Source organism: Astatotilapia calliptera, chromosome 18 (assembly GCF_964374335.1).
Source record: "Astatotilapia calliptera chromosome 18, fAstCal68.1, whole genome shotgun sequence".
NCBI lineage: Eukaryota > Metazoa > Chordata > Actinopteri > Cichliformes > Cichlidae > Astatotilapia > Astatotilapia calliptera.
Genome location: NC_137439.1, coordinates 2,342,479 through 2,353,949, shown reverse-complemented (window position 1 = coordinate 2,353,949; position 11,471 = coordinate 2,342,479). Strand labels below are relative to the sequence as shown.

Sequence of the window (11,471 nt, the reverse complement as noted above, 5' to 3'; positions counted from 1 at the left end):
CTTTTCTTGGGAACTTTTTTACTTTGCTGTTGTGTTTTACATCTGGTGTTACCATGGAAACCAGATTTAATGCAGCCTAAGCCCGAAAATACAGACATTTACCTGCAAGGTTAAAATTCGGACATAGCTTCGGGTTCTGAAAAGTACTTTTTTCTTATATAATGGCCAACAGGGGGCGACTCCTCTGGATGGTTTAGTTGTCTTTGACACATTGACCTTTGGCTCTCCCAATCTATAACCTCATTAAAGACTTTCCTGGTGGCTCTATGGTCGCAATCAATACCTTATAGTGTTCCTTTTTAAATAACGATCTCTGTTAGAGTCAAAAATGACAATGACTCGGGGTACGAGCATGTGACTTAAAACTCCTGGCAGTATCAAGTTTCTCGTCTGGTTTCAACACCAAGACGCTTCTGGACGATTCAGTAAGGGATGGCTCATCACATTAGCTACATCCATCATCTTTACTCAGTATATGAATGTAATGCACAGTATAAAAGTTGGGCTTTAATGCACAAGTTCAAAATCAACACATAAACAGGTCGACGCGCTGCAGGTGCATGTCAGCAAATTCATATTTTCCACACACTCAAAACGTGGTTAGATGGATGCAGCAGGGAGACAGAGTTTGGTTCTGTTGAAGGATCACCGCCTCCATCTGCTCTCTCTGATACCTGTTTAAATATTTTATAATACAGCCTAATGAAACATGAAGAGCCCGGCTTTTCCAAACAATTAAGCATAATGAGTGTCTCTCAGAGATCGTGGCGCTAAAACTAAAAGGCAACAACTGGGAAATCAAACATGTCAAAGACAGAACTGAAACTCTACACTGATGGAAGCACAGTCCGGATCCAGCATCCGGGCCCGCTCTTTACCGCCAGCCGACTGAGCCTAGTTTCGAATTGACGGACGTCGGCGGTAACCAATCAGCGCCTGCCGTGCGCCAAAGCCGTGTTTATTCCACTTAACCGACCAATCCGAGCCGTCCTCTGCGGCCAAGTGCGTCATCAGAGTAGAATGTGAATGTGGGCTGCCTGTTACCGGAGCACACTTTGCTCCCATCCCCCATCAACACTGAGCAATGGCGGCTACCCTTTTTTGCGTGCCGCTTTGTCCTTCTCAGTTCAGCTTGTAAAAGCCATGTGTACAAAAGTCGGTAAGGAAAATACGTGTTTGCCCTTGTGTTTCATAAGAATGCGCGTCAGTTCATGAGCACATTATAATTATTTTCCGCACTTCTCTCATCGCATGTCTTTTATGTCGCACTGCTTTTTTTCCCTCCTCCACGGCGGGGCATTTCTCTGTGGGTCCTAACAATGGAGGCGGAGGAAATGAGCCACCAGCACTGTTCACTGCACCCGCTCACTGAGCCCGAACAGCCCGAATCACGGCGTCAGAGCCGGCTGTGTGTGTGTTGTTCGACGGGCACTGTGTTTATTTGTGTCTCGACCTTGGCGCACGAATTTATGGGCTGTTATGTAAAAAAAAAAAAAAAGCCCTCAAGAGTGTCAAGTGCGCACATACAGGGATGAGTTTCAAACATGGACGTCGGGAAGGGGCGGGGCGACGAAGAGCTGCGATGTGACATGGCGGCGCCGCTCCACATTTACACTCTGAGCGCCTTGTATCTGACTGATGTTGTTCACATGGAGCTTGAGATGTGACACTAACTTTTGGGGAGAAAAGCCCGATTTAATCCGTAATAACATCCGTGTCGTCCACGTTTCCCTCCCAAACACTTCGCCTCTATTCCCCCGTCGCGGCGGTGGGCGGGAGAAACCGTCTGAAGTCGCCGCTTGACTCGTCCAGACGCACATCAATCAATCAAAGTGACACTACGTCAACCGAAGCGCTCTCGATTCGACATATTTACTGCGTAACTCGACGGAAACTCGATTTTCTTGCGCTCACGGTGCTGTGGAGCTGCCACGGTTCCGGCTCCGGTCCGTTTTGTGGGCTTTTATCGACTCTGATTATTGTTTTAGGGGAGAAAGGGACGGTTGCAGCGATAGAATAGGAGGGGGCGTGGCCTTTGGGTTAAGAAATCCTATCCATTGTTACTCTACGCGCTAGGAGAACACCTCTGCCGAGCCTCTGGCCAATCAGAGACCACCGACCTCATGAAGACCCCGCCCACAAGCCTATATTAAAGGCTCGGCCGTCAGAAGCATTGGCCACTGGCACAATATAATACTGATTGATCCGCTAACCGAGACGAGGGGATTTACTTTATTCAACCTTTCATTTCAGCCGTCCTTTATTTTATTCTACTAAACAATGGCAGACACACAGGTCGACTCCGGCTCGGATATCTCTGCCAAGGTAAGCCGCCGCACACCTCCATTCGCGGGGCCGTGTCTCCGCGGAGCCCCCTTACAAGAATAAAGCTCTCCAGGCTCTAACCTACATTTAAAACCTCTCCGTCGTCGCTTCGCGCTCGCTCGGACTCTGTGGAGTCTGAGGTGGAGAAGAAAAGTCGGTGTTCGCGTCTTTCCCCCTGAACTCTGTGTGTAGAGGGAAGTGGGGGGTCTCGGCACCGCATCACGGGCAGCGTTAAAGCGCCGCGGCTCATTGTCCGGAGCGTCCCGGTCTGCGCGGGTCTTTGTTTCTGCCAGCAGCTCGGTTCTCCTGCTGCTCCACGCGCACATCCAAGCGGGACCCGGACACCGAGCAGCTCCGGTCCCCCGGCTCGCTCCCCGCGGGGTTTTCGGGCTCGTTGTGAGCGCCGGGGCGCCGCGCACATCTATCCCGCATCTCGGGCTCTTAACGCGTATAGATCGAGGGGAGGTTCCGTTCCCGGTGCAGGGACTCGGTCGGGTCGCATTACCGGGAGCGGTGACGGAGTGAGCGGCCGGTGGATGCGTGGACGCGGACCTCCAGCCCGGGGTTTGCTCCGTTTGAATGGAGGACAGCGCGTCAGGCGGTGCGTAGTCCTCCGCTGAACTTTCGGTTCTGCACTTTTCCTCCCGCCTTTTTTATTTCTTATTTCCGTGAGCCCGTTTGTTAACGCCACCGATCTGCCTGCACCGTCTGACCCCGTTTGTTTACCGACTCCGGAAGGTCGGCGGCCGCCGCTGCTCCAGCCTCAGCTGCTCCGGTCTCCGCTCCCGGAGCGCGTGAGCGGCTGTGAGCGCGGGGCTTCCGCTTTGCTTTGGTGTTTTCGGGGCTTGTTTGCAGGGCGCGCTTCGGTCTCAGGGGAAACTTTTCTTTCTTTTTTTGTAATGCAGCCACTTCTTTCTGTGTGTGTGTGTGTGTGTGTGTGCGCGTGAGCGCGCGTGGCCGGGCTGTGGAGGTGTGATGTGACGTTGCTGGTTTTCCCCTCTTTCTGCGGGTTTTTCCTCCGTTTAAACGTTTGAGCTGCTTTTGTTGTGAAAACGCGAGTTTTTGTGCGCGTGGACTTTGGATCAGATCGGGTAAAAGTTTAATCGCCCCCGCGGGGGGAGTTGTGGCTCCGCGGACCGCGATCATCCCGGGAATCAGAGCAGCAGCGAGCCCGATAATTCTGAGCGATTGTAACAAATGTCCATTTGGAGGAGGTGGTGAAGGTGTAGAGGGGAAAAGTTGGACAGGCATTAGCGCGGGTAATCCGGGGAGCCTGTTCACTATTTTTAGTTGTGGAGCGTTTTTACGCACAGGCGCGTTTTTACGCGCAGCGCGCGGCCAGGCTGCTCTCCTCCTGCCGCTTAACAGCTTAATGGATTTCAACCAATAAGATTATGGAGAGCAATTAATCAATAACAGCCTACGTGTGGATGCGTGAGGCGCGCGTGTGGCGGGGATAATAGGCTATGAGGGAACAAAACGAGGAAGAGAAGCGGCGTTAGTGCGCGCTGAGCTCGAGCACGGAGGCGGAAGGTGCCGTGTCTTCGCTCGCCTGCCATGTGTCGTCTTCTATTGTCCTTTCCTGCCTCCGTTACAACGAGCAGTAGCAGCAGCGTGCATCGCGCTCTCTCCGCCGCCTCCTCCTCCTCCATCACCGACCCCTCCTCCTGCTCCCTCCCTGCTCCTGCGCCCTCCTGTGTTATTTTAAACGGGGTGCATCCTGGGTATTGCAGTGCCTCTCCCGGGCGTGTCTCGTGACATATGGCGGCGACAGCGGCCCATAGAAGACTACAATACCCAGAATGCCCCGCGGGCCACATCAAAGTATCAGATTACAACACATTAGAGGGGATGGAGTGGGAGGAGAGGGAAGAGGTGGGGGGAGGATCTGCGGAGACCAATATGGTGTTTAAATAGGAAGGCAGAAAAACGTGCAGCTCCCAGCAAGCACTGGGACGCTGCTAAGTAGGCCAGTAGGTAGAAGGGCAGGTAGCGGTGGGCGGAGTCTAAACCCAGCAGCGCGTTTTGCTGGGCAGATGAGCAGGTTCAGTTTCTGATGTTTGCTTCTGTTTGTTTCCAGGACCTGAAAGAGAAGAAGCTGGTGGAGGAGAAGGAGAACGGCAAAGACGCCGCCACCAATGGGAAGGTGAGCGCCATCGCCGCCGCCGCAGCAGCTCTCTGCACAGAGTCGGACATTTTTAACCATTTTTGTATTTTCCAGGAGAATGAGGAGAACGGTGAGCCCGAGGTAGATGACGAGGAGGACGAGGAGGTGGACGAGGAAGAAGAGGAAGATGATGGAGAAGGTAGCTTGAAGGCTTATTTGCCTTTAAAAAAAAAAAAAAAGAACTCTTGTTAGTCTTTCTCACCTTTCAACTTCTGTCCTGTAGGTGATGAGGAAGATGAGGAGGAGGACGACGACGAGATTGAGGGTGGCACAAAACGGGCAGCTGAGGATGACGAGGACGACGACGAGGTGAGGCAGCGGCGCTTAAACGCCCTTAAATCGAGCGTCGCCGTGACACCCAGCAGGCGCCGGTCTAACCCGCCACCGTCTTCTCTTCTTTCAGGACGACGTCGAAACCAAGAAGCAGAAAACCGACGATGACGATTGATGCGTTTCCCCCGCGCCATCCTGCTGAACCACTTCCTGATTCTTCACCTCTGACCATTTTTCTATGTCGCAGGTGGAGGGGCTGGAGGACTGATTTAAAGGAAAAAATAATAATAATAAAAAAAATCCAACATGGTCATTAGCAAGTAGAGTTCAACAAACACCCGCCACGCCCACACCCACCCGAGCTCCCCTCGACGCTGCGAGACAAATTTTCTAGAGGAACCCGCCACCGCATCGACGACGCAGAAATCCGGCTTCTCTTCAGCAACAACACAAAAGGAGAATTTGTTTGTATTTTTATTTACATTTTATATTTTTGTACATATTGTTAGGAGAGGGGAGGGGGGCAGTTTCTCTCTCGGCAGCGATCCCGTCAGACCAAATCGGTGCTTCTCTAACGAAAGATTTTACTTGGTTGACCATGTTACGATATCTCAACAGATCTTAGAAAAACGTGTAAAAAAATAAAATGAATAAAAACATGAAAGACAACCTCTTAAGCCGTTGAACTCAGAGCATTCCAGTAAATTTAATGTATGTACTTTAGCTGTACCATAACTAGTTTGTTTGTATGGGAGGGTAAGGCCAAAGAAAAGAGCCTCTTTTCTTTTTCCTTTCTTTTGGTTTTTTTCTTTTGGTTTTGTTTTTGTCAGCGACTTTTTGTTTTATGACGGCCTGTTTTGATGTATGTGCAAAGTTTGTTGTTTGACAATAAACCGGACTTTTATTTTGTGAGTTGTACTTTGTATCTCTGCCCCTTTTTATTTGTGCTTTGCTCTCCTGTGAGGAAGAGGAAGCAGTGCAGGTAAACCTGAGGTCTGCTTTTACTTTAGGGTCACAACAGCGAGGAGGTGGGTCCAGCACATCTTATTGGACATTTTACACTCATTACATCCATATAATTCATATTACATAAAAGTTAAGGTTTGGTACTAAAATAAACTGGCGGTTCCAAAAGACTAAAATGTGGTTTATTTCTTTTGGATTTTTCTCTTCTTTTTGTCTATATTGCAAACATGCAAACAGAAGCAGTTCTGATAGTTGAAAGTTGTAAGAATAACATAATGTGTCACATAAATAAGGGTTTCTGCATGAATTTAAAGTCTTAACATTAAAATTAAGCATATTAAGGTCTGAGAAGCTGATCTGTATTCTAATAAATTTCCTCTTTAGAGGTTGTGTTTAAGGTCCGTGGGAAAAATCATTGCCAATAAGTTTAATTTTGTAAGTTAGTCTGTTAGTAAATTTATTTGGACCAATGTCCAGGTAAGTGCACTTCTACAATTTCAAGTTCTTTGGTTTGAAAATGTAAAAAGTGCAGAAAAAGTTGGAGAAATTCCTGATTCAGGATCTTCCAGTGAGGCGGTGGAAAACTGCACAACAAGAAGTGAGAGCTTAAGCTCCAAGTTGTGTTTTCAGATTCAGTGTTTTGTCTAAAATCCAAAGATTCTCTTCATACTGCTGAGCAGTTTTTTATATTTAAGGTCTTAATGCATCATTTAAACACGACGGGTCCTCAACTTCATGTTTTTAAAGCTTCATATAATTCATAGAACAGTTTGGGGACCTGATGAATACAAGAACAAGCAGCACACTCACTCACAGCTTCAAATATTTAATCACTGCTTGCACAATGAATGTGTCGTCTGTGAAAGTCCAGTTTAAATCTTTCTCTGGTTTTATTCAGACACAGAAATCTGCATCGTTGAAAGTTGGTGCTCCTAAAGAAATAAGAAAGTCATATTTCAGCTTTGCGGCAGATTAGCAGAACATTTTGTGGCAGAAAAGGTAAAATATTATGAATCTGTTATCAAAGGAAGCAGACAGAGCTCCTCTAATGATCCGGGCTACAGAGTTTCCCAGTTTATGGAAAAGACAACATTCCTGCTGAGCGTGGAAAATCAAAACTTGTTATTCTTCCTTCAATTTATCAAACTGCTCCCTAAAACAGCTCAGTGATATTTGCACACGTAACAGAAACCCGACACTTTTCAATATTCATTAGACAACATTAAAAACATGAACATGAATACAACAGCACCCCTAGAGGCGAGCTCTGGTACTGCACGGTTTATAAGGCTTTTAAAAAGCTGCACTTCCTGTTCCACATCCAGCAAACAGAATATACAAATTCACATTAAAAAGAAAACAAACTCATTCTGACTCATCATCCAAATCTCACACAAACCTAACAAAAAGTTCTTCAGACATTTCTGAGCTTTTTGTGTTATATTTGTGGGTTTTCTTGCTTTAACAAGGCTGCAGTTAACATGTCCTCAGATGTCGCTGTGAGCTCTTCCCATTCTCAGAACTTTAGATTAACCATTTATGGTGTTAGTCTGAATTTTCACTAAATGAGTTACAGCACAAGCTGATTTCTAATCCTCTGCTCAGATTTTACTCTTGCAGTCTGCCCTCCGTGCATTTAGCTCCTGATGTGAACCCAGATGAGTCGCATGGAAGCATCATAAACTCTGATATGATGCACTTTCTTAAACAGTCTTTAGTCATCTTCATTTTAAAGTTTGATACATTTATTTTACAGCATCAGCCGAGCAGAAAGGGAATCACGTTTGTGTCAAAGCCTGTGAAAAAATATTAATAACCACCAAAACGACAACATGAATGGACCAGCTTGTATAATGAGTGCTTGTAATTTTTACACTTCTGTCAATATTTGGGTATTTTGGGGTATTTGAAATCGAGCAAAGGGCCAGAGCACGTCTCCCAGGCTTTCTCTCACAGCTGTTAATGAAGCTGCTGCTGTGTGTTTGATCATATGAGTTTCTCTTTACAGGAAGGATCAAGAAGAAGAGGACTCTGAGACGTCAGCTTGCATCTACTGCATCTACGTTCTTTCACATCTCCAGCTCCAGATACCAACTCAGCCCAAACCAGCTGTAGAGTGTGAAGTCTTAGTTTAAACATGGAGGTCAAAATGATCTAAGACGGCCTAAAATGAACCAGAAGATGTAGAAATGTTTATTAAAATTATGATTACTTCTTTGATTCTTGTTTTTTTGTTTTGGATGTTACAGATTTTTCCAGATTCACATCCTCACCACAGACTGTATTTAAAAGATGGCCGTCACCAGTTAGTACAAGTAACCTCACAGCGGTAATATGATTGGTCAGATCATTGAATTAAACAGGCTCCAACAGCATAAACATGGTGCAGAGGTCTAGTTCAGGTGAAGCTAGCCGACAGCTAGCAGCTCCAGCCACCTGTGTCACCATCCACCTGTCAGTCAAATAGGCCACACCCCTAATAATGGTGAAAAAGTTTTTTTATGAGGCTGTAAACATGTCTACTTCTGCTCTAATATTAAAACGGTAAACATAGAAGTCTATGGAGCCTCTGGTGGACATTACAGGAACTGCAGCTTTTTGACACTTAGATTTGTTGGACTGCAGGTATAAAAACTTTTAGGAAGGAGAACAGGCTCCAGTCCACCGGGCACAGACTGCTACACACAGCGCTGCAGTGGAAGCACATTTTCTCATGTGTGCTGATGCTGTCAGTATATGAAGCTGATAGCACTCGTGTACCTGTGCACAGCAGCTGCAGCTGTCTGCCGTCAGTGTGTTACAGCGAGTCGAACATGACGGAGCCTGAAGGACGGAGGAGGATCTGATCTGTGTTCAGTCATGTCGGCCGCAGCCTGCAGTGCAGAGATCCACACAGGAATGTCAAAAACACAGCGAGCGGCTTCATTACACCCACAGGATCACAGAAACCATGGCAACGTGTGTGTGTGTGTGGGGGGGGGGGGGCACGGACAGGTGAGCTCCACAGGTGTGAATCATTAGCAGTGTTTAAGTGTTCCTTAATTTTTGTGTTTAAGTAAAATGTCTTATAAAATCAGTGAATTTTTAAAAATCCGTTACAAAAACACATTGTTCACTATTTGCTTTATGAAGACATGTTTTAGAAATATTTATTATTCATGAATTCTATTTTTGACATATGTAAGTTATCATTTTTATTATATTTATAGGTGTTAGGGCTGCACATTTTTACATTTCATATATTTTTCGCACTCTCGCTGCACTTTATTCTTCTTTATCATATTATATTAAAACTTTATTTTCTTGTAAATTGTGACATTTTTTTAAATTCCCTTAAATTTTCCATAAATGATAATCATGACTTTTTTACTCTATTCTACTCTATTTAGTTTGATTTTATTTTGTTTACTCCAGCGCCCCCTTCAGGAGAACAGCCCCTGCGTTCAGCGTAAATGACCTTAAATAGAATTAGTTGTAAATATCTGAGACTGCGCGTCTTTAAGGACCGCAGTAAACACCAGTCACACCAGTGAGGCTGGTCCCAGTCGTCCTGCAGGTCGGTGAGAGTCAGCGGCTCTCTAACCGGATCAAGTCTGTGAGCTGAAAACCTGAAATCTCTTCTTACCTCAGCAGGTGGTCTGACGCAGCAGAGCAGCAGCACCCCCGCAGCTCTCAGATGGTTCGTCCCACACAGGAGCAGAGCAGAGGGAACGGCCCACCTCTGCAGCAGGGAGGGGGGAGGACAGGAAGCTGTGAGGAGGTTACGCACTTTTACCTGAATGTGTCAGACACGGAATTACACTGAAATAAGTGTTTCGGGTGGTTTTCTTTTACTTTTTAAAAAAACACTTTAAACTGTGAAGTGACGGCGGCCGGGGGGCTGCTGCAGGGCGACAGATGCTGGAGGAGAGATAAGACGAGATCACAGGCGGAAATATTTAACCTCCTGTTTATCCAGCAGTGCAGGAAGCCGTCAGATTATTCAAGTAGTAATACCGCAAAGTACAAGTACTCCTTCTGTGCAAACCCTGCCCAGAGATGAATTTTCTTAATTATAGATTGTTAATATTCTCATTTGAATAATTCTTAGCTGATTATTTGATTTGTAAAAAGTGAAAAATGAGAAAAATTCTCGTCAAGGTCAAAAATCCAAAATTATTTCCAAGAAAAGAGAAAAATATTTGAATTAAAATGTTATGAACTATTTATTCATGTTGTAGTTAAAGCTGTAGTAGGATGGTTAGTAGGGCACATTAAATGTAGTGTCGTCTGCTGCCTTCTGTCAGAAGCTCTAAATCAGTAAAGAAGTAAAGCTTCTGCAAGCAGCTCAAACTGTTTTCCTCCAAAACTTCAAACTTTGTTTTGCTGCCTGATGATGCATCACAGCTGCAGCTGCAGCTGCTGCAGCTGGAGCCGTCTGCATGCACAGTGGTTCCCAACATATGGGTCGGACCCCTCAGTAGGGTCACCTGACGAATGTGGAGGTTGTTTTATGAGAGGAAAGAAGACAAAAAGCTGCCGTGGTCTTTTTTCTGAGATTTTTATTTTGCATTTAAAGAGTGTTTGAAAATAAGAAGCTGTTATGGAGCTCCAGAATATTCTTGAACACCCATCCATTCATTTTATTTTTATTTTCATGTTCTTTAGGAATAAAAATCAGTCTTCAGGATGTTCAACACAATGTCTTAAATTTCTGTTGAGTTCTTTTAGATTCATTTTTATGATACCTACTGTAATTCAGCTATATTGGTTGATGAATTTTCTAACTCTTTTATTTCAACATGCGCCTCGATTTTAAACACTGTGGCTCCATTAAGGGCTAAACGCTTCAAGCCCACTTACCAACCATGGCTGAATGAATCCACTCGCACCCTCAGGCGTGAATGTCGCCGAGCCGAGAGGAAATGGAAAAGACGAACTTCAAGTGTCCCTGGAAATCCTGCATAACTGCCGGTCAAAATATCAGAAGACTGACAAAACTGCAAAAGCTTCTTATTGTTGAACTTATTGCTAACAACAGTCACAAGCCTCAAGTTCTGTTTAAAATCTTTAATTCAGTTATTAATCCCTGAGGGATGCCTCCCCGGCTCTCTGTGAAGAATTCTTACATTACTTTATAGATAAAATTTCAGCACTGAGGGCACCATATCTACCAGCAGTTAACCAAACCCCAGTTTCTGAATGCTCTGGGGTTTTTCAATAGTTTGAGCCCGTACCTTTTTCGACTCTGAAAGAAATAATTGATCCTATGAGAAGCTCTAATACGCTTCCTTCCCGCATTATTAAGGAAGCTCTGACTACTATCGATCCCTCTATCTTACTTCTAACGAACTCTTCACTGTCATCAGGCTGTGCTCCGACTGCCTTCAAACACACAACTGTACAACCTGTAATCAAGAAAAGCAACGCTGACCCCAACAGTCCTTCAACCTACAGGCCGATCTCTTCCTTTCATGTCTAAAATTTTAGAAAAAATAGTTCACCAGCAACTTCAGTCCTTAGAGACACATGGTGTCAGTGACAAATTTCAATCTGAATTCAAACCGTCACAGAACCGAGACAGCCTTATTGAGTTTTTAATGATCTCCTCCCAGCTGCCGATTTTGGGCGCCCTGTGGCTCTAGTCTTATTAGATCAAACTTCTGCTTTCGATACGCTGGACCATAATATTCTCCTAACAAGGCTAGAACATGTAGTTGGCCTTGAAGGTAATGTTCTATCATGGTTTAAATCGTATCTC

General features: G+C 45.4%; 1 protein-coding gene and 1 long non-coding RNA gene across 2 annotated transcripts; one reads left to right on the top strand and one right to left on the bottom strand.

Moving 5' to 3' along the window:
* The first annotated feature begins 1,611 nt into the window (after nt 1-1,611).
* Nucleotides 1,612-5,683, top strand: LOC113010371 (uncharacterized). Its single transcript, XM_026149402.2, has 5 exons — nt 1,612-2,325; nt 4,406-4,471; nt 4,547-4,631; nt 4,716-4,801; nt 4,896-5,683. The coding sequence occupies exons 1-5, from the start codon at nt 2,281-2,283 to the stop codon at nt 4,938-4,940; spliced, it is 327 nt and encodes a 108-aa protein (XP_026005187.1). The 5' UTR covers nt 1,612-2,280; the 3' UTR covers nt 4,941-5,683.
* An 858-nt stretch (nt 5,684-6,541) lies between these two features.
* Nucleotides 6,542-9,496, bottom strand: LOC145421744 (uncharacterized). The gene is made up of 3 exons (XR_013903112.1): nt 9,357-9,496; nt 8,492-8,604; nt 6,542-6,663 (listed from the first exon to the last, which is right to left on the bottom strand). It is a non-coding gene; the product is annotated as an uncharacterized LOC145421744 (long non-coding RNA).
* Between the last annotated feature and the right edge of the window lie 1,975 nt (nt 9,497-11,471).